At 35.2% G+C, this 23,930-nt stretch overlaps 1 protein-coding gene and 1 pseudogene across 1 annotated transcript in view; one reads left to right on the forward strand and one right to left on the reverse strand.

The window, feature by feature from the left end:
* LOC101743452 (acyl-CoA Delta-9 desaturase) overlaps positions 1-21,883 on the forward strand; it is a 43,043-nt gene extending 21,160 nt beyond the window's left edge. The window contains exons 2-8 of the mRNA XM_004925508.5: positions 10,426-10,539; positions 11,227-11,339; positions 14,123-14,285; positions 14,979-15,152; positions 17,911-18,096; positions 19,248-19,408; positions 20,410-21,883. Of these exons, the coding sequence (XP_004925565.1) occupies positions 10,430-10,539; positions 11,227-11,339; positions 14,123-14,285; positions 14,979-15,152; positions 17,911-18,096; positions 19,248-19,408; positions 20,410-20,621 (1,119 nt within the window). The 5' untranslated portion in view covers positions 10,426-10,429 and the 3' untranslated portion in view covers positions 20,622-21,883. The remainder of the gene's footprint in view (positions 1-10,425; positions 10,540-11,226; positions 11,340-14,122; positions 14,286-14,978; positions 15,153-17,910; positions 18,097-19,247; positions 19,409-20,409) is intronic.
* LOC119629336 (U6 spliceosomal RNA) lies at positions 20,986-21,050 on the reverse strand (annotated as a pseudogene).
* Positions 21,884-23,930: the final 2,047 nt, after the last annotated feature.

Genomic DNA, 23,930 nt, shown 5'->3' on the forward strand with positions numbered 1-23,930 from the left:
TGGTTTGATTTTCAAACTATTCAACATGGGCGTGCCGGATAGTCTCGTGCTCATCATACGGGACTTCTTGTCGAACCGCTCTTTTCGATATCGAGTCGAGGGAACCCGCTCCTCCCCACGACCTCTCACAGCTGGAGTCCCGCAAGGCTCTGTCCTCTCACCCCTCCTATTTAGCTTATTCGTCAACGATATTCCCCGGTCGCCGCCGACCCATTTAGCTTTATTCGCCGACGACACGACTGTTTACTATTCTAGTAGAAATAAGTCCCTAATCGCGAAGAAGCTTCAGAGCGCAGCCCTAGCCCTAGGACAGTGGTTCCGAAAATGGCGCATAGACATCAACCCAGCGAAAAGTACTGCGGTGCTATTTCAGAGGGGAAGCTCCACACGGATTTCCTCCCGGATTAGGAGGAGGAATCTCACACCCCCGATTACTCTCTTTAGACAACCCATACCCTGGGCCAGGAAGGTCAAGTACCTGGGCGTTACCCTGGATGCATCGATGACATTCCGCCCGCATATAAAATCAGTCCGTGACCGTGCCGCGTTTATTCTCGGTAGACTCTACCCCATGATCTGTAAGCGGAGTAAAATGTCCCTTCGGAACAAGGTGACACTTTACAAAACTTGCATAAGGCCCGTCATGACTTACGCGAGTGTGGTGTTCGCTCACGCGGCCCGCACACACATAGACACCCTCCAATCCCTACAATCCCGCTTTTGCAGGTTAGCTGTCGGGGCTCCGTGGTTCGTGAGGAACGTTGACCTACACGACGACCTGGGCCTCGAATCAATTCGGAAATACATGAAGTCAGCGTCGGAACGATACTTCGATAAGGCTATGCGTCATGATAATCGCCTTATCGTTGCCGCCGCTGACTACTCCCCGAATCCTGATCATGCAGGAGCCAGTCACCGTCGACGCCCTAGACACGTCCTTACGGATCCATCAGATCCAATAACCTTTGCATTAGATGCCTTCAGCTCTAATACTAGGGGCAGGCTTAGGGACCCCGGTAACCGTACTCGTCGAACTCGACAAAGAGGTCGACGTGCAACCTAACCCATGCATCAGCCCGCTGAGTTTCTCGCCGGATCTTCTCAGCGGGTCGCGATTCCGATCCGGTAGTAGATTCATTCGCGAAACAATTGCTCTTGAGTTGTTAGGTCTCCTTCGGAGGCGCTCGGGTAGTTGTTAGCAAATCCCTCCCCTCTTGGCTGAGCCTTTGCTCGCCCACCTGTCCTGGTGAAACTGGAAAGGCCTTCGGGCCACCAGTAAACTTTCAATCATAAAAAAAAAAAAAAAAAAAAAAGAAATTGGTTAAATAAAGTTAAATTAGATAAAGTTTAAACAAAAGGATTTTATTATCATAGACATGAATACAAATAATACAATTATTTCACTTTACCTTTTTGCTACTAAGATTATTACAGCATTTTAATAATACATCTCTTTGATATCATAATACCCTGGTACTTTTCTTCCTATAAATTAATAATAATAGCACGGTCCACGTGGTGTTAAATGGGGTTCCTGAGGTTCGTGAAGTTTGACCCACCTTGAGACATGAGGTCGATTTCTCAAATCCGAAACCATGCTTCAGAACATACCGCCGTTAATTATTAATAAATCTCTTTGCTATCATAATACCCTGGTACTTTTCTTCCTATTATTTTACGTAATAACAGTAATAAATAGCACGGTCCACGTGATATTATTAAGTGGGCTCCCTGAGATTATTGGAATTACAAAATGATTTCCGTAATCCACCTGGAGACATGAGGTCAATTTCTCAAATCGGAATCCATACTTCAGAACATACAGCCGTTAATTAATAAAGAAGGCTGTACGTCAGAGTAAAGTTATAATAATACATCTCTTTGATATCATAATACCCTGGTACTTTTCTTCCTATTATTTTACGTAATAACAATAATAGCACGGTCCACGTGATATTAAGTGGGTTACCTGGGATTATTGCAATTACAAAATGTATTCCGTGACCCACCTTGAGACATGAGGTCGGTTTCTCAAATGCGCATCCATACTTCAGAACATACAGCCGTTAATTAAAAGATGGCGCGTAACGGAAAAATGTGACGCGTAACCGAAAAATGTGACGGTAAATTTTTTTCCAACGCCGATAAGGAAGTTTCACTTCAAAAACTTTTCTTTTAGAATGCTGGCCACAAAAAAGTTTATTGAATTCGAATTTCGAATTGTTCATGAAAATAAAAATGTATACTTTTAGAATTTTACTCATTTTTAAATATGGAGTGGACGCTTAAAGAAGACCGTGTTGCAGTTATTGCGTTGCATCGTTGCGGTTACGCGCCAATTCAAATTTTTAACATACTGAAAATTTTGAATATAACCAAAAGATTCGTTTATCGTACCATCAAACGATACAATGAAGACTCTAGACTGTAGATGACAGGTCAAGAAGTGGTCGCCCTCGGTCTGTTAGGACTCCAGCAGTGATAAAAGCTGTGAAGGCGCGAATTCAAAGAAATCCCAAACGTAAGCAGAAACTGTTGGCCCTTCAGATGGGGCTAAGCAGAACCACGGTGAAAAGGGTGTTAAATGAAGACTTAGAGCTTCGGGCATATCGAAGAAAAACAGGACATCGTTTGAATGCTCGTCTAATGGACCTGAGATTGAAGAGATGCCGCGCTTTGTTGAAGCGGTACGCGGGAAAAAAAATTCGGGAAATTCTTTTTTCGGGTGAAAAAAATTTTACCGTAGAAGAGAGCTACAACAAACAAAATGATAAGGTGTACGCACACAGTAGTGAAGAAGCGAGCAACCGTATTCCGAGTGTCCAACGAGGTCATTTTCCATCCTCGCTCATGGTATGGTTGGGAGTTTCTTATTGGGGCTTAACAGAGGTACATTTTTGTGAGAAAGGTGTAAAAACGAATGCAGTTGTGTATCAAAATACAGTCCTAACGAACCTTGTGGAACCTGTTTCTCATACCATGTTCAATAACAGGCACTGGGTATTCCAACAAGATTCGGCGCCAGCTTATAGAGCGAAGAGCACACAAGACTGGCTGGCGGCGCGTGAAATCGACTTCATCCGGCACGAAGACTGGCCCTCCTCCAGTCCAGATTTGAATCCGTTAGATTACAAGATATGGCAACACTTGGAGGAAAAGGCGTGCTCAAAGCCTCATCCCAATTTGGAGTCATTCAAGACATCCTTGATTAAGGCAGACGCCGATATTGACATGGACCTCGTTCGTGCTGCGATAGACGACTGGCCGCGCAGATTGAAGGCCTGTATTCAAAATCACGGAGGTCATTTTGAATAAACTTTAGTGTCATAAGAATCTATGTTTTGTTAAGTTCATTTTGGTATATGAATGGTTACATAATGAATAAACTTGTTTCAATTATTTTACATTAAACATGTGACAGAATTTATGACCTGACTAGGTAGTTTAAATTAGTAATTACAGTCGAATTTCGACTACTGGGGGACCGTTAGTAACAATTAAAGACACATAAACGTCTTAATGAGAGATTCAATAGTTTCAAATTCAAAATCATTTATTTCAACTTAGATGTCAGTATAACACACTTGTTGAATGTCAAAATATAAATAACAATGTTAACTCTACCACCGGTTCAAAAAAAAGCTACAGTCCTGAGAAGAACCGGCGAAACAAACTCAGCGGGCTTTTTTTTGTTTTTTTCTGATTTTTTTTTTTTTTTTTTAAATAAGTAAAAATATTTACAATAGTTGACAGCCGAGAAGCGTAACTCTTTTGTCAATACTTTACAGCCTATTTCTTTGTTATTTTTTAATATTGAAGGAAAACTTGATCTTGTTTCTTCCAGAGTAAAGCCTGGAAAACAAAAGCTTAGTGCAAACAAATACTAGCGTAGAGCTGCATCTCGGATTCGGTATCTATACTAATATTATAAAGCTGAAGAGTTTGTTTGTTTGAATGCGCTAATCTCAGGAACTACAGGTCCGATGAGAAAAATTCTTTCAGTGTTAGTTAGAGGATCACCAATAAATAATGTTTCAAAACCGGGGTTTTTTCTCTCCGAATTGATAGCCTCCTCATTTGAAGTCGGTTAAAAATCATGATTGTGGTTCCTTAAATAGCTCCTCAACCTTATTGTTCAAAAATATTTTCACTCTTACGTTATGCCAAAGTAACTAGGTATTCCACGCGAACGAAGTCGCGGGCAAAAGCGAGTACTTCTATAAAGTTTATGAAAGCAGGAAACTACGCTGAACAATCTTCCCAAGTACTTGTTTCTTAACAAAAATTTCGCGTCTATACGCTAATTTTGATAGTCCGAGTGCTGTGTTTGCTTAATTGTATGAGATACAGTAAGCACGTGTGGATTTAAACTTCAACATACACTTTCACATTGACATTAGTCAGTAGAATGGCGTTCACATGTAACACATTACACATCGGAAGACGCATAAAAAATTAGGTTATGAGAATTCTCCGTTACAGATGAATCCCTTCACCATCCGCCGAATTAGAGCCATCCGCTGTGGACTACGCTGATTTTTCAAAACTTTATGAGCTGATATATTTCGATTTAAATTTCACAAGATAACAGAAACATAACGTCGCACAACGGAACAACATTTTATCAATTATTTAATGACATGAAACATGAAAAATTACGAGGGATCAATTAGTAATTCACTCTGTTTTTCAAGATCTTGCTTCAATTTTAAAAGTACACACTTTCAGATGAAAATTTGAATTAAACTTGTACATCAAATTTAATATAAAATTGGTCCGATTTTTTTATGTAATTTTTTTATTTACACTTTTTTTTATATATATTATGTAAATAAACCTACCCTAACCACTTAATCTATATGGGTCGTACGTTCGTTTGCATAATTCAACTTATAAATACCGATTATATACTTCACCAAGTCACTGTTATAAGCAACGGAAGTGTCACGATGCAGGAAAAGTCTTAAATATGAAAATATGAAATATGGACTGTTTGATTTGTCGTGTATTGATTAAATTCTGTCAAGATTATCTGCCGAAACAAATTAAAGTCATTTTAAGAATACGTACATAATTAATAGTATGCTAGTGCCGTTATTAAGAACCTTAATAACGCTAATTAGGTAGATGTAATATGATAAAGTTGTGCGTAAATTATTCAAATTAATTTTTACTTAGTTATTTATACATAATTAACGTATATGAGGACGTCTCTTATCTTTTTTAAAAGTTATTTTGATATTTTTCTGCTGTAGATCTTCGGCACTAATGATTTCTTTTTATTTTATATTTCCCAAACGTGAAAATGCATTGAAAATATGCATCGCCGGTTTTTCTGTAATAACTTAAAAGTTGCTATTAATTTAAATGTTTTAAAGAGTAGTCGATGGTTGAATCAGGACAGAGAAAACTGCTTATTCATTTAAGTTCTTTATATTCTTCCTTATACACGCTTCTTTTTTTACATTCTTTAATTTTCAGCGCATTAAAATAACTTGATCTACAGTCGGACTTAACACTACTTCTTAGACATTTCAATGGTTCCAGTTTAAAAAAACTAGTCCGATTTTAACGTTGCTCGTCTCGCTCAAAGTAAAAAACGTAAGTGGTCCAAGTTCACAGCCCGTCTGTTATGTAGGTACTAGTGCCATCCATTCGAAATCCCAATTGTATTTTAGTAATAGATTTTAAATTTAGATTAACTTTTTTATCGCTTAGAATGCATGCCTACTTCCTAGACGGCATAAATAGTAGGATTGTAATGAGATGTCTGCTTAATACTTCCTTCTAAATTTTTTTTCCCAACCTATTATGGTAACCTCGAGGGGTTATTTTAGATTCACCAGCTAATAGTTGAGCTCACGGGGCTCAAACCGGGAATGTTGCTAACACTGGCCCTAGCAAGAGCAGCGCTTCGCAGAATCTACCACCGGATCGGAAACGTGACCCACTGAGAAGATCCGGCGAGAAACTCAGTGGGCTGTGTCTATGGGTTAATTTACTCGTCGAGCCCTTCGTCGCAAGCGACGAGTTCGGCGAGGACGGTGACCGGATTGCTCTTGTGTTCGTTATACTCTATGACTGTTAGCTAGCTTACGAATAAAATTTTTCATTATATGGAGGGGTGAAAGGCCATTTGGTTTAAGCGAAATTTTTGCAACTTTACAGGAGAGCCATTCAGTTAATAATTTAGAAAAAAATATTATAACATAAAACTTCTTCAGCCATTTTAAATGGGATAAAGTTAATTGAAGTTCAATTTAAAACATCGAATTGTTGATACTAATCTATAATTATTGTTATAAAGCTGAAGAGTTTGTTTAGTTGAACGCGGAATCGCGGTAACTACTGGTCCGATTTGAAAATCAAAATCCTTATCCAAATAAATAGGTTATTCATTACAAGCATTTAATTTAAACAAAATCCCTTTACATCATTTGATTTCAATGAGTATCTTAGATGATATCGCAGTTTTAAAATAACATCGCAGCAAAATAATGGTCACACCCGTAATATCTAATGATAAGCTTCACTTCAAGATAAGCTTTGAAAATTGTAGAGTTTTTTCGATTTCTCCCGGATCCCGTCATCAGATCCTGATCCTGATGATTACAGGATCATTCGGGAAGTTTATCCTTTCGAATAAAAGAAAGAAAAATGAATTATCAGAATCGGTTCAAGCATTCTCGAGAAATCGATGAAGATCTTCGATCAATAATAGTCGAAGGTGAAAATAGTTAAAAAAATGAAAGTACCCTAAATAGTTCGTTAACATTCTATTGTTCAATAATATTTTCACCTTATACGTAAATGAAGTCGCTGGTAAAAAATAGCGTTATCCCAAAGTAACTATTCCACGCGGACGAAGTCGCGGGCAGAAGCTAGTAGAAAATAAAACGAACCTTTAATAACAAAAATAAATGTCGCATATTATGTCACTTAAACTAAATAGCCTTTTACTCTTCGATTTTTATAAAATTAGTAGACTTTTTGTTAATAAAAATTTTACGATAATTCACGCAACAAATAGGTACCTTAATACCCCTTCAGTTTTTACGGGCAGTGATCATGATTTTGGTGATCGTCGCTTCATTAAGCGAAATACGAAACTAAACTTAAGAGAAGAGGTAAAACGTATACATGTCTATACTATCTAATCAAAGTGTACTTAGAGGCGATTAAATCTGGCTTCGTCTTCTCAATTATAATAACCTAAACAAAATTTAAATTGCTGCTTAATATTAAAATATAAAAAGAGTGTAATTACGAGAGAGAATTCGTATTAATCTAACGTTGCGTTACAGTTATTCGGGTCAACGAAAGTGAACTGTAATTAATTTCATTTCGTTGACATATTAATAACTAAAATTATACATTCTTGGGTCTGCATTTTTGGCATACCACTTGGTTCAGCTGCTGCTGTAGCCAGGGTGTTAAGATGGCGTTTTTCACGATCCACTTTGAAGAATGAGAAGATCAAAGTCAATTCTATTGGACTTATACAATAACGTGACTGATTTGGGATATAAATATACATAACAGTGGTACCCTATATATCCATACAGATGGGCTTACATCACAACTATAATCACCAGTATTCTGTATCATATAAAGTGTATTTTACTATACGATGTTTTACCCTAAAAGTGATATTTTTGTGTACCGGTGATCTAATATGTTCTAATATGATATTACTATAAATATGATTTATTATGTCGAATCGTACTCAGGGAACATTTCTGAATGTCGAAGTAATAATGCAGACTGATACTCAAAAATACTTATATATTAACTAGTCCAATTCTTCTACGTTATTTTAAAGTGATGTTTTGATACAATAATTGGGTTTTGGTAATTAAATATACTCTATTCCAATTACGAAGTCCCTTTTGACACTTTTTAGAACGTTGACGTTCTTGACGTTTCGCATAATCTCTATATATAAAAATGAATTGCTGTTCGTCAGTCTCGCTAAAACTCAAGAACGGCTGGACCGATTTGGCTAATTTTGGTCTTGAATTATTCGTGGAAGTCCAGAGAACGTTTAAAAGGTGAATAAATATGAAAATGCTCGGAATGATATAAAAATAAACAATTTTGTTTTTTCTTTGATGTGTGCCCTGTCGGGCGGATTCCTTTTGTTTTTTTAAAATTTATTTTATACAAAATCGAAAAATCGATTGAGGCACTACGAAGTCTGCCGGGTCAGCTAGTTTGAAATAATAATCATTTTTTGTTCATGGTTGTAAACCTTATTTAAAAAATACACATTCAATCTAAATCATTATACAAATAATTCACACCACAATAACATAATAATAAACATCTGTCTCATGGGACTTCGTAATTGGAATAGAGTTATAATATGATATTTTCTTAACTTATTGTGCTCCTATAATTTTACATTAGTGCTCATGATCAAGCGTTCTCATGCGTGTCTTTTATTCAAGAGGTTAAAGTTTACTGTCCTAGTACACAATCTAAAACCGGAAAATATGAAAAATATAAATAAATCTTATGAAAATCTTGACTGACATGATGATGACATATTATATATTTTTAAGGTGCAAATAGTAAGATGGTCATGTCTCAGTAAATAAAAATGTAAAATCAATATGAAAAAAATATTTTTATGTAAATTATATTAAACGTTATTTGGAATATTATACGTGGCTTTTTTTGGAACCGGTGGTAGAGTTAACATTTTCTTTTACATTTTGACATTCAACAAGTGTTTTTTTGATGACATCCAAGTTGAAATAAATGATTTTGAATTTGAATTTGAATTTGAATTAGTTTCTGACTTTTCGAATTGTCAGAACGTATTAGATGTGTTTTTACTAGTTTATTTCATTTCGTATGAGTTCGTTACACTTAAATAAAAGTAGTCCAATGTTAACAAAAAGTATGTCAAATTCAACACATACAAATAAAAAGTAATTTAAACAACAAAACAAGTGGGTAACACTTTCTGTAAGTCATTGTAAAAAAAGTCTAACGCACGATCTTAAAGTTAATTCTCCATTTCATTATGAACTCATTATTGTCGGTGGTGCCGTTATTTCACACTTACATGTCGATACCAAAGATGGTTTTCTGTAGATTGACACACAGATTCAACCACAGTTATTCACTGTGACTAAACAATACAAAGGTTCTAGCCTCATCGGGGTTTTAAAACCATTTGGGACAACTTCCGAAAATTTTTTAATCCAATATTATTATAGTGTTCGCCCAATGATTAAATTTCCGCCAAAATAATTGACGGCTCAATATTATTTTATTTTTATTGTTTACATTTTTTCTTTTCTTGTAATACATTTTGTAATTACAATAAACTAAATAAACTAAAGCTACTAATACAAAAAATAAGAAAATTGATAGAATGTTACCTATACTTACTATCACAGATTTAATTAACATTACTTTTACAGTTCTCTAACTGTATAATGCTTTACAGTTTTCGTGGTCACGGATAACTGACACGAATGTAAATAATAGAATGACAATAAAAAGACGCGACATTAAACATCGCGAACACAGAAGAAAATTCTATAAACTAGATTTCATGATTTTGTAGGAATACATAAATTAAAATGTTTCTCTTCGGGGCTTGTCAAGAAGTTTGGTCCATTACCATCGAATCTGGTGTTAGGACCTCTTGTGAGTCCGCGCGGATAGGTATCACCACGCTGCCTATTTCTGCCGTGAAGCAGTAATGCGTTTCTGTTTGAAGGGTGAGGTAGCCGTTGTAACTATACTTGAGACTTTAGAACTTATATCTCAAGGTGGCTGGCGCATTTACGTCGTAGATGTCTATGGGCTCCAGTTACCACTTAACACCAGGTGGGCTGTGAGATCGTCCACCCAAAAAGGAATAGAAAAAAAAAATTTTGGTCCATTACCAACGAATCTCGTCGTAAAGTTAACAAGAACGTACTTATACTAATTCAATTTTTCATGTCGTAAAACTCAGTATTACCTAGTATGCAGGATGTATTGGAATCATTGCCGAAAAATTAAAACCAGTATTAGAACTAAAACTTCGTGGAGGTAATTCGCATGTCGGGAATATAATTATTAATTATTATTGGAACAGTCGTTGGACAATTGAGACTTCGACTTCATGTCTCAAGGTGGGTGGCGATGTTTACTTTACGATATCTATGGATATCAAAAGTAATTTAACGCCAAAAAGTAATACCTCAATTCCTGTATACAGGAATTCAAGAAAATTGCGACAAACATTCAACTATTCTTTCAAAATCTAGTTCTTAAATATTCATTGACTTCAAAGTTTACGTTGCTGTCGTAGAAAGAAAATTTGAAACTCACTCGTACCATTTCAATTCATTTCTTTACGATACTGAAAGCAACGGAGCTCTGTTACTTTATAGTTTTCACTCTGGTTTTTTTTTGTTACAGAACAATGACGAACTCTTCGATTTTTGGGACCGAGTTCATCAAAACTAAATCTCTCGAGGAAGAAGATTATGTAGCATCTTTGAACAGCACGGAAAGAAAAAACAGAAATTATGAGTATGTAAAACAAGTAATTTTATGAGCAATTTTACATATTTAATTTATTTTGTTTTATTTGGGCAACGGCAATCAGTTTTTAATAATCTATCTATATGTATAAAAATGAATTGCTGTTCATTAGTCTCGCTAAAACTCGAGAACAGCCGGACCGATTTGGCTAATTTTGGTCTTGAATTATTTGTGAAAGTTCAGAGAAGGTTTAAAAGGTAGATAAGTATGAAAATGCTCGGAATTAAATAAAAATAACAATTTTGTTTTTCTTTTGATGTGTCCCCCGTCGGACGGATTCCTTTTATTTGTCTTAAGTTTATTTTATACAAAAGTTTAGGTATTTTATTTATCGGATGAGGTACTACGAAGTCTGCCAGGTCAACTGGTACATCATAAATTGTAGATCTCACAACAATTCCAATGGTCACACAAAGTAACAGAATATATATAAGGAATATGTAAACTTAATGTTTTTTAAAGTTAAAATCGACTTCCAGATTTTTGCTCGTGGTAGTCTGTGGGAGTAGGTACCACCAATCCGCCTATATCTGCCCTGTAGCAGAGCGTTTCGATGTGAGGGGTAGGGCAGCCGTTGTACTGTATTTACATAGGTTTAAACCTCAGGGTTGTGGGTGGCGGCATTCACTAAGCAATAAAAAATGAATAGTAATCAAACTCATTTTCTACTCACAGATGGCAGATTGTCTGGAGAAACGTATTCGCTTTCATATATCTACACGCTGCCACCTTGTACGGTATTTATCTGATGTTCACAGGGAAAGTTAAACTATGGACAGTGCTATTTGGTAAGTCAGTTTCAAGTTTAAGTAAAAATAATATTATATAAAACCACTCTTAACTATTACTCTCTACTGTACCCACCCTACTATCTCTAACTTTTACAGTTTCTAAAGTAATTCAAGAGTTTATTTGAAACAAAAACGACTAATTGTACCTGAAATTAAAATTCAAAACTTGAAATTCGTTCACGCATACTACCAGTATAAGCATTAATTTAAATTGTAACGGTTCTGATCTTTAACAGACCGGAATAAGAAAATTTATTAAAGATTCTATGATTTACATCACAAATTGCCTAGATGTCTCAAGCCTACAGCTAGCTGTCAGCGTGACTGAAGTTTTAAGCGATTTTAATGATGAAAGCATGATTAAGCGGCCTTATGCTGCCATGTTTTATTTCGGAAGTTTTAAAAATTGCGGAATTTAAAATTTGAAAAATTGTGCAGAATAAAAAACAAATTAGAGTTGCTTCTTAAGTTTTTAAATCTCATTACTGTAAAACTTTCCAAAATTCGTTTGAATGTAAAACAAAAAATTAATTTAGAAAGCATAAAAAAAAATTAAATTTCAAGAACAACAAAAAACTGTGTGTGTGTTTGGTTATTGGACAACTTCCTTCCTTCCAATCGTCAACACCGCCATCCACCCTAAGTAAATATTTTCACAACGGAAAACATTGTTTTTTTTTCTTTTATTGATTAGTATTATTTTATACAATAAATTAGGGTGATGGTACCTATCCGTGTGTAACTCATAGGATGTCTTACCACCAGTAATTACGCAAATTATATTTTGCGGGTTTAATTATTATTACACGATGTTATTCCTTGGTTCTTTGTGTTGTGCTCAAAGGAACATTCTTAGTTGTAGAGTATGGTGTTATTAAGAGAATTAATTACCTTCAGCTTGTTTGATCTTTTCACCGCAATATGGCTCAATCGTTTGATAGCTAACACCACATCAAACCATCACTGAAGCCGACTATACCCATTTGTTCCTTACTGACTAATTCAAAACCCTCGAATATTTTTCTAATAAAATACGTACCTATTTGACAAATGCTCACGATTTACCTCCATTGTGAATGAATAACATCTATATATATATATATATAAAAATGAATTGCTGTTCATTAGTCTCGCTAAAACTTGAGAACGGCTCGACCGATTTGGCTAATTTTGGTCTTGAATTATTTGCGGAAGTCCAAAGAAGGTTTAAAAGGTAGATAAATATGAAAATGCTCGGAATTAAATAAAAATAACAATTTTATTTATCCTTTGATGTGTCCCCCATCGGGCGGATTCCTTTTGTTTGTTTTAAGTTCATTTTATACAAAAGTTTAGGTCTTTTATTTATCGATTGAGACACTACGAAGTCTGCCGGGTCAGCTAGTCGTGTAATAAAAATGCAATCCGCAAAATTATAATTTTCGTAATTACAGGTGGTAGGAAATCTCGACTCTAGTAATTTTGAAGTATTGGTTGATTAACGACCAGTGTATCTATAATAAGTCATCTTTTAAAAAACCGTAATATGGTTCGGGGGGCTAGTTTCATTTCGTTAGAAAAAAGTTTTTACTTTCAATCAGGCTTCCTTTAAATTCTTTCTTTCAGTGCTATATAATCATATTTTCAGCATGAATACTCCGAGAACAGTCAAATCAAATCGAATCAAATCAAACTTTATTAGCTAATACACGGTTTACAAAGTTGTTGATAGTTATTTTATAGAACAGCGTGTTTCTACCAGGTCGGCGTGCAAATATTATTCAAAATTATTTACATTAAATGCAGTCAGTAAATATATTAATTAATTAAAATATCAAACAACAAAATAAATTAATTGAATAAGATTTAGTTATTTATGTTATAAAACGAAAACAAAGAACGGAAAGAAGCGAATTTAAAATTAACATAATGATTTAAAAAAATTACATTTAAAAAATCATTAACTGTATAATACATCTTAAGGTTAATAATTTTTTCAAGTTCTTTTTAAATAAAAATAATTCAAATTTAATAATTAAAAGTCAAATCGTTTTATGTCAAAAATACACATAGTCTACTTTATTATGTCTGCAAGATGCCGGTACACATACATTCGATTAATAAAAATATTTCACTTGGCGCTGTACACACTTTGTGTAATTGTAATTACAGCAATTTAATTCTCTTTATTACCCCTAATATTAACACTATAAACATGTTTAAGAAAGATTGGCGCGAACACATTAAACTCTGTTTTTTTTTTGTAACATTATTTAATGTTAGTCTGGTTTTTTTTTTTTTTATTGCTTAGATGTGTGGACGAGCTCACAGCCCACCTGATGTTAAGTGGTTACTGGAGCCCATAGACATCTACAACGTAGACGCGCCACCCACCTTGAGATACAAGTTCTAAAGTCTCAGTATAGTTACAACGGCTACCCCACCCTTCAAACCGAAACGCATTACTGCTTCACGGCAGAAATAAGCAGGGCGGTGGTACCTATCCGCGCGGACTCAGAAGAGGTCCTACCACCTACCACCAGTCTGGTATACAGCGGTTGACCCACTCTTAGAACCGTAACGTCTGATGTGCGGTAATGACTAGCTCGTGGCAATAATGGGTAGGATCGTGGTAAATAGCTATACCAAAATTGACTCCTATAATTAGATGACTTATTCATTAGGCCTCGGATGCTTTCTAAAAGTAGAACAAGACTTTTTGATCTCTTGTTTACATTACGTTTTGTCCACTGAAGTATGAAACCTAAGGTTTTTGTCTCACAATATATTGTTGAATGTAGCTGTCAGTTTCACTTTGCTGTCGGCGGTGGGAATAACTGTAGGCGCGCATCGACTTTGGGCACACAGAGCATATAAAGCGAAATGGCCGCTACGTTTGTTCTTGGCGTTACTGCAGACGATGGCCTTCCAAAATCATATATATGAATGGGTACGCGATCATAGGTAAGCAATAGCAGAATATTTAATTCATTTTGTTTTATATCTGATAATTTATATGTTTTTTTTTATTTTATTTTTATTGTTTAGATGGGTGGATCAGCTCACAACCCACCTGGTCCTAAGTGGTTACCGGAGCCCATAGACATTTACAACGTAAATGCGCCATCCACCTTGAGATATAAGTTCTAAGGTCTCAGTGTAGTTACGTATGTATGTTATCGTAAAAACAGAATTTATAAATTAAAATTTATATTTATGATTGAAATGTTAATTATTTTAATCACAAATATCAGACAAAACAACATAATTAATGATTTATTAAAGTGCCACAAAAAAAAGTTATTAACAACATGATGGGTGAATGGCCTCGCGGCCTACCTGATGTTGAGTGATTAGCTAAGCCTTTAGATATCATGATTCTGATGTAAATGATGCCATCAACCTTAGGACATAAGGAGTCAATTCAAAGTCCCAATTGAACCGTGTGATGGCCACCCCACCCTTCGAAGTGGAACTTATGACTTCTGCGCGGTATATATAGTCAAGTCATATATAATATTATGATTATGATATTTTAGATTTTAATCTACCCGTGCATGTGTGAACTCATAGTACACAATAAAATCAAAGTAAAAATCTAATTTGCATACGTCTTTAGCTGTCTTACTAATTCAATCGGCTGCTTCTAAATTTCAGAGTTCATCATAAGTTCACGGAGACTGACGCTGACCCTCACAACGCTAAACGAGGATTTTTCTTTTCTCACATGGGCTGGTTGATGGTGAGGAAGCACAAAGACGTCTTCGAAAAGGGTGCCGCTGTTGATATGTCGGATTTGGAAAAGGACCCGATCGTAATGTTCCAAAAAAAGTGAGCTTCAAGGTTTTATCTCCAAATAAATTTATCCGTGACAATGCTGTAATCGTCAAAACTATATTTAATGTCTTGTGAACTACGGTTAGCGTGGTATGGACAAGTGATGCGTAGAGAGAAGATGCACGTGATTTGGAGTTGTATGGAAATGGTAGTGCAAGGTAGAGGGGGAAGAGGTCGACCGAAGAAGACATGGATGGAGTGTGTGAATGACGATATGAGAGAGAGAGAGGAGTGAGTGTTGAGATGACGGCTGATAGAAGAGAATGGAAGAGAAAAATTAGCTGTACCGAACCCACCTAGTGGGATAACGTGGAGAAAAAAAAAAGATATCTCAACATGATATGTAGTCTCTGCTCATAGATGTCGAAACGCTAAAGAAAATAATTTACTGGTAGTAGGTGTCTTGTGTCTTCTGAGTCCGCAAGGGTCCGCACTGCCCTGTGTATTTCTGCCGTCAAGCAGTAATGTGTTTCGGCTTGAAGGGTGGGTCAGCCGTTGTACTATACTGAGACCTTAGAACTCATATCTCAAGGTGGGTGGCGGAATTTACGTTGTAGATGTCTATGGGCACCGGTAATCACTAAACATTAATTGGGCCGTGAGCTCAAATCAAATCAAATCAAATCAAAAAAATTTTTTTCCTAAGCTTTTAAAAAAAAACGAAGACCCTACACATACAGCGTAAACTAAATTGTTATCTATGATTTCAAAGACGACGCCTTTCTTTTTTTCTGCCTAGTTGTAGACTATGAAAACGTAAGATTTAAGTTTAAAGAAAATTAATTCGTGTTGCGTCAATTTGGATAGAAATGTTGCCCTTTGTAACTTTCCTTTTTTATTTAGCGTAATGTTATGTTCCATTATTGTACTGTAGAATTACTAAACGATCTTTAAGGAAGCAAACCCGCTGAGACTTTCGCTTGTTTCTCTCAGAAGTGTGGCATTTTTTGCCCTCGAACCGGTAGTAAGAGTTTCGTTTAAATACTAAAGTATTTTAAACGCAGCAAGTATGCATTACAAAGTTACAACAAATTTCGAATTCAATTCTTGTAAAATGCTAGTATTATAAGCATGTTTGACTTGGCATTTATGGTTTAGCATATTTATCTCGTAAATTGTGTTCTGAATTGGACAGTGAGATAACGATGATTGTCAATGAGGAAATTTTTGAGGTCCGTCAAGTACGTTACACCCGCCACCGGAGTAGAGGTCATCCCTGCCTCTTGGAATCACTGTATCAATCCACAACTCCCTAGAGAATTTTTACCACCCATCTCTGAAATGAGCTCATCTTCAGGTGCTTCCTGAGTGCTGAGTACTATTATCTTTAAATGATAAGAGTGTTAAGCCGTAAGCCGTAGCTAAAACTTCACTTTCATTTTGATCGTGTGCTGGTCTGCCCCCCTGGTCTTCGACCTAGTTTTTCAATGTGGCATAGTAACAAGTGAACTGCGCTCTACTTTGGATCCACGCTAATAAATAAGATAATTACGAACTTTCAAATGGTAAAATTTATTCTAAGCTTTCGTGATATTGTATAATGTAGACAAATCATAAATACCTACTTTTAATTGTGGTAAGAACGTAAAAGTAAATAAATTATGTTATATATGAGTCGTCTATTATCAAAGGCGGCAATCTGTGCATTTGGACAACAAAATTTTATTGATATGTCAATACAGATTGATTTGAATATAATCGTCTCCTTCAAAGAATACGGTTCAAAACCTGCATTAAATAAAGGTTAATAGTTAACCTGTTATTTATCTAAGATGTCGTTCCGAAGAGTTTTGTGACTGCCGATGGAATACAAAGTCAATAATTCGTTTTTCTGATTTACCAATCATTGTCCAAAAGTCAGATTGCCGCCTTTGATAATAGTCGACTCATATGTAGTATTCATTTCGGTTTTCGTGAGTCGTGTACATAGATAAAAAACTATTACGGTGCGACTGGCGTGGTCTTTTGTGACCACGAAAACTGTAAATGATTCGATACATCGGATATATTTTAGTGATGTGGCGGGTAGCCATGACAGAACACAAGATGACATATGCCTGAATCTTGCTTACGACATTTTTATGATAAGCTTGCTAATATAAAAATTCCGAACAACAACATTCGGACCGTCGGTCTACCGAGCCACTTCATCAGCTCGGTGGAAGATTTTCCCTTTGTCGTTAAACCCTACAAACTGATGAGCCTGACGTGATTTGAATACAGAATATTAAAAAACGTTAGATAAAGGCGTAAAAGTAAAAAAAGGCGTAATTATGTTATGTACTTTTGCTTATTACTTAGACTGATGATGATGACTGGTATTAATTGGCTACCCGAGCCTATAGGCAGCACAATATAAATGTCGCCACCGGAGGGCGCGTCCTAAAAATATTAGGATGAACTGTGTGAAAGAGGTTGTAACTATACTGAGACTTTAGAACTTATATCTCAAGGTGGGTGGCGCGTTTACGTTGTAGATGTCTATGGGTTCCAGTAACCACTTAATACCAGATGGGCTGTGAGCTCGTCCACCCATCTAAGCTAAAAAAAGGGTTCATTGAGAGTAGTGTGTGAGTGCGGAAATGACGTATCACAGGTCTGGTTCGAAAAAGTTGACCACACATACATAAAGGCAAGGAGAAGACCGTGAATATAGCCACCCAGCTTGAATCCTTGGGACATCATATCTGAGTCTCAATTGCTTAGTACATTGAGTTACGATTTAAAGAAATAAAGTTATATTAATTTTCAGAACATATCTATTCGTGATGCCAATCCTATGCTTCTTATTGCCATTGTACATTCCCGTTTATTTTTGGAACGAAAATCCATGGTCCTCGTGGTATGTCGCATCAATGTTTAGATACACGATCAGTCTTCACTTCACGTGGCTGGTTAACTCCGCCGCACACCTCTGGGGGAACAAGCCATATGATCAGTAAGTCTTTTTAATTACCTACTACTTAATTGAACTATTTACTTATTAGTTACGATAATGAATTAGTGCAAGGATGAGCGACATGCGGCCCGCCAAGCATTTCTAAAATGGGATTTATTTTATCGACATCGACGAAAATTAATTATACTAAAATGTTAGTAAAGTAAAGCAAATGATGTCTCTGTCCGGAAGTGCGTATGTTTGCGAACAATTATTTTCAACCATGAAATTAATCAAAAATTACCACCGATCAAGACTGAGTGATGGACGATTAGAAAGCTGCCTACGTGTAGGTATCTACCTCATCCATTCTGGCTGATATTGATCAGCTTGTATCGAAAGAACAGTGCTAAATTTTTCATTAAAAATTTCGAGTAAATTCGTTTTTCTGTTCTTTTCTTGTTTGTTTTTATCTTGCATTAAAATTTCTATATGAAATGTTAACTTTTTGTTTTAGTTTTATATGTTTTTATTCTAAGATTTATCTAACATATTATCTAATATAAATAAAGTTTTTTAAATTATTAATAAGAGTTAATCAATGAGCTTCCGGCAAAAATAATAATTAAATAGGCCCATAGATTGAAAACGTTGCTCACACCTGAATTAGAGGATTAATGATTTGAATTTGTAATGATACATTAGTTAAAAAGTATATTATAAACTACATACAACTATAAAAATATATAATTCCCGTTATCTATGACTTTGTTTATATTTCTAGACAAGTTCTAATAATTGTGGCCAGTTATGAAAATACTTGCCATTATTAAAACGTAATAAAAATTTACAAAAAAATTATATTCTGTTAGGCCTATTTCGTAAGACCGAAGAATACATTGTATTCTACCTGACAGAACATTTGGATTGTCTAACAAATCTGTTTTTTTTTTCGGCTTAGCCATTTTCAACTCGCAAAAACATAACAATACTAATAATAATTAAAATTAAAACTAGTTTTAGCCTATAGATATCACAACGAAAATACGGGCACTAAATTTAAGAGATAAGGTAATAGTCTTAATTGTATTGTATTTACTAAAATATAATAAGTATGTACCAAAATGAATTTCGAGTTGATAATTTTCTAATGCGCCTTCTTATATTATTAGGGCAATTTTTGATAAAGTATAAATTACTTGCTATTTCAGATACATAGGAGCAACTGATAACAAAACTGTGGCGATCTGTGCTTTAGGCGAGGGTTGGCACAACTATCATCACGTATTTCCCTGGGACTACAAAGCGGCCGAGCTCGGAGACTACAGCACCAATTTATCAACCGCCTTAATTGACATCGCTGCAAAATACGGTGAGCCTGATAACGCTTTTCTTAATTACGCTGATGTGTTTCTATTTTCATTAACAAAATTCAGCTCAAAGTGTGAATTTTCTTGCAAAACTTGCCTTAAAGTAGTATATAGCAATGCTCTCTCAGTTCAGAGTGTTCACTGTTAGGAGCATGTGCCGGTATACTAAAACCAGATATTTCCTAATTAGATCTAGCTAATCTTGCTTATGGTTTGGCCAACTATTTTGTACACAATTACCTATTTCAATTCAATTATTTCAATTATCTATTTTCATGCTGTTTATAATAACATCGTCACTGCATACTTTCGTAATTCGTAAAGACTTTGATTACATTTGACTTTACCAAGATGGGTAAAAAAACGGCTCATTTGATGACAAGAAGAGTTTACAACAACGTGGTCGCCGTTGCCTGTGTACCTATAGTTAGAATATTGATCGTGTTGGTACAACCACCAACCCATCATCGAAAGCGTTATGGAGAAAGTAGGCCCGATAGTGTTTTTTTTTGGGATGAACTGTCCAGGCCACCATACACTATTTGAGCGCCTTCGAAGGAGACCCTACAATTCCATGGCAATTGCTTCGCAAGTATTTACTGGTGGTAACTCTTGTGAGCCGCACATGTAAGTACCACCACCCTGCCTATTTCTGCCGTGAAGCAGTAATGCTCGTTTCGTTTCGGTTTGAAGGATGGGGCGGCCGTTGTAACTATACTGAGATCTTAGAACTTATGTATATCTCAAGGTGGGTGGTGGCATTTACGTGGTAGATGTCTATGGGCTCCGGTAACCACTTAACACCAAGTGGGCTGTGAGCTTGTTGGCCGGGGGCTCGTCCACCACCCATCCAGGCAATAAAGAGTAAAAAATAAAAACGATAGCTTTTTTTGATGAATCGTGGTATTCAAAGACACTGGCAACCACAGTCATAAATGAAATCCTACCTAAAATCGTGTTTTAAATTCATTTAATTTATATAATTATTTTTTGTTGTTTTCAGGCTTAGCTTACGATTTGAAGACGGTATCTGAAAAGATGATAAGGAATCGCATTAATCGAACAGGCGACGGTACCCATCCTTGGGCGAAACAGAAGGCAGAGTTGGAGGAAGATCATCATCATCTAGAAAACCCTATATGGGGCTGGGGCGATAAAGACATGTCAGACGATGATAAGAAATTGGCGGAAATTGTTCACAAAAAGAATGACTAGATATAAGCAACTCAAGCGTTTCTGAAGTACACATTTTGTGAAGGTTGATGTTGAATGAATTTATTTCAGATTCTTTTTAAACAGTGAGATTTAGTCTTCTGTTTCTTTTTAAACAGTGAGATTTAGTTACTGGTGGTAGGCAGCTACCACCTAAGCAATAAAAAGAAAAAAGAAAAAAGGAACTATGAGGACCTGCGTTGTGAAGTACAACATTTTTAGTGTAGTAGCAAACAATAAAATGTATTTATTTTTGTGGAGTACTCATGAAACAAACGACGCGCTATTAATACGATACGATATGATCATGTAACTATGATAGGAATGTTTTTTTATGCTGTACTAGCTAACCCGGCAGACTTCGTAGTGCGCAGGGGCCATGCTAATCTTCTCTATCGTTCCAATTTTAGTATATGTACTGCCGAAGTGTCCTGGTGAAACTGGAAAGGCCTCCGGGCCACCAGTAATCCTTCAATCATAAAAAAAAACTTCGTAGTGCCTCAGTCGATAAATAAAATACCTAAACTTTTGTATAAAATAAACTCAAAACAAACAAAAGGAATCGGTTCGGAGGGGGGGGATACATCAAAGGAAAACAAAATTGTTATTTTTATTTAATACCGAGCATTTTCATATTTATCTACCTTTTAAACCTTTTCTGGACTTCCACAAATAATTCAAGACCAAAATTAGCCAATTAGCCGTTCTCGAGTTTTAGCGAGACTAACGAACAGCAATTCATTTTTATATATTATAGAGATAACACGGAAACAACATTGTGATTAATTGTAATATGCCGTATGTCTGAATCTATTTATTTATTTAAAATTTTATGTGCATTCATTAATATGAAAAATAAAATAAAAATGAGCCTGCACCTGGAGACTTACACAATTTACGTTTTATCCGCTTGGCACAGGTGTTGATGTTTGGCTCACTGCTGTGATGAATGGACTTTAATATTTTTCAGCTATTGAAGTTATAAGCTGATTCAAATATTGAAAAATAAGTGCTTAACTTTCTTTAGGTTATTATTTACTAAGAGCCTTGGAAGAATTTATTTAAATTGTCAGTGCGCTTCTAATATTAATATGTAAATTGCTCAATTTAAGAAATAGGCTCTTGTTGTTAGTAAAATACTCAATTTTATAAATTTATTTATTTTTTGCTTACATTGATATAAGGCTCTTAAGGTGTTCTTTAATTGTAAGGTAATTGTCATAATTTCTTAATTTATATAAATAAATACTATAAGAATACATAAACTTAAATTTCTCTTTCTTCACACACACGCTTCTTAGTTATTTGCTCTATCAAGCAGTAATTTGTACATGACATTATTTGTATTTTGAATTTTCTGTCGCAGTACAGTTAATTACGTTCCAGGTGAATAAAAATAGTCACAATACCATTAAGACTTTGTCCTAAAGTTGTGCTGGGTGGTCGCATCCAGGTCATGACATCTATGGATCCCGGTAGTCGACTAAAGTCGATTGCGCCCTAGCTCATCTATGCCAATAAAACCTATCTTTACTTGTCATGCAAATTATAGCTACTAGACTTTCAGACTTTGAATAGTGGTATCCAAAGATCACAGTTAACGTATTAATATGCCCAGGATAATCACTCGAGCCTGTTGTTCGAGGTCAAGGTATAAAAGAAAAACGAGGCATTGTTTTTAAAAAAAATCTGCAATTTTTTCACGAATCTCCTGGTTCCTTTGGCAATGTATCAACATAGCTGACATAGTTAATGGAGATCGTGACTGTTTGCTGTGAATGGCGTGTCTCGTCTCAGAGTCAGATGGATGTTCCAGATTTTCCTGTTAACTAAAATATAGATCGATTTCATTTGATTCCAAATTTAAATGAATCTAACAGCTTAAAAAAAAAAATGAAGTCAAATTGTTTCTCGGTTAGCTAAAAGATAAAATAATTTCAGTTGGTTCCAATTTACATACACGTTTAAAAATTCATTGTATTTTCAATTCATATTAATTCGTCATAATTTCGTAACAACCAGTTTTTACCTTTCCAAATTGAACTTTCTTTTAATTATATTACCAAATTGGTGTTTTTAGGGAAATGTTAAATAACGACTTATGTAACTATAATTATTTAAATTACTCTTCAAATCGTTTTTGGAGAATCAAATTAACTTTTTATTAACTCTTACTTAACTAGCGATTTAGGTTGAATATTATCGGCTACCCATTTTTTTCTTCTTACTATTTTCAATCTAGTTAGCTTAGTGCGAGTTTTTTAACTACTCGATCGCCTCCTCCCTCTTCGAGTCGTGTTCCTCATGTCTGAGGGTCGTGACCACCATCACCCATGAGCTTCAATCTTAGGATCTTTTTCCACTTTCCCCTGTCCACGGCGTCATGCAGCGCGCTGTTCTAAAAAGTTAAAAATCGCCTAAAAGTTTACTAAACATTTTTTTAAATTTCTATGGAGTTGGAACGGCTTTAGGGACATACAAACGAAAAGTTAAAAAACTCGCACTAAGCACACAGAAGGGGCTTCAAAAAAACTGAACATTCAACAATGAAATTTTTCATCCAAACCTTAATTTTCTTTTATATCGTATCTTTGAGATAATAAAACCAGTACTTATTTCTATTAAAAATTTCTTAATAGTATCTTGTTTAGTACAGTTCCAGGAAAGAATAAATCTGTCGTTTGGTCATAATTAAGCAGACATTGATTGACACGCACAAATTATCGTTGTTTTTGTTTGAAACATTATAAAAAAAAAATATCATTGTTTTTGTTTGAAACATTAATTCGTGAATTATAAAATGTGATCAATGTGTGTAGAAAAGTTATAGAATTGTTGGTACCTATTAAATATGTTTATTGAATTACAGTCATTCAAATGTTATGATACCAAATACAACAATGAAATCTATATATTGATATACGTGAAGCAAAAACTTTGTATGCCTTTTTACGAAAATTGCGCGGACCTAGGAGTATGAAATTTTCCACACTTATAGAGAATATAGAGAAGAAGTGCACAATGCTAATATTTTTTTAACATAATGCATAAAAGATACATTAAATCAATAAAGAAAACATTACACACACTACATACCATGTATTTGACGCACACAGGCATGCATACTATTTATTGTCAAACTTTTGTTCTTGACGTCTGTGGTCAAATTGAGTATAGATTAATTATTGTTTGTCTTTATTAATATTTTTCTATAGTATAGTCTTCGCGTTGAAAATACAATCATAATTGTGTAAAAACTTACAATTCCAATTGATTATAGTCGAATTTCGACTACTGCGGGACCTCTAGTTG

The sequence above is a fragment of the Bombyx mori genome, chromosome 12 (assembly GCF_030269925.1).
Source record: "Bombyx mori chromosome 12, ASM3026992v2".
Lineage (NCBI taxonomy): Eukaryota > Metazoa > Arthropoda > Insecta > Lepidoptera > Bombycidae > Bombyx > Bombyx mori.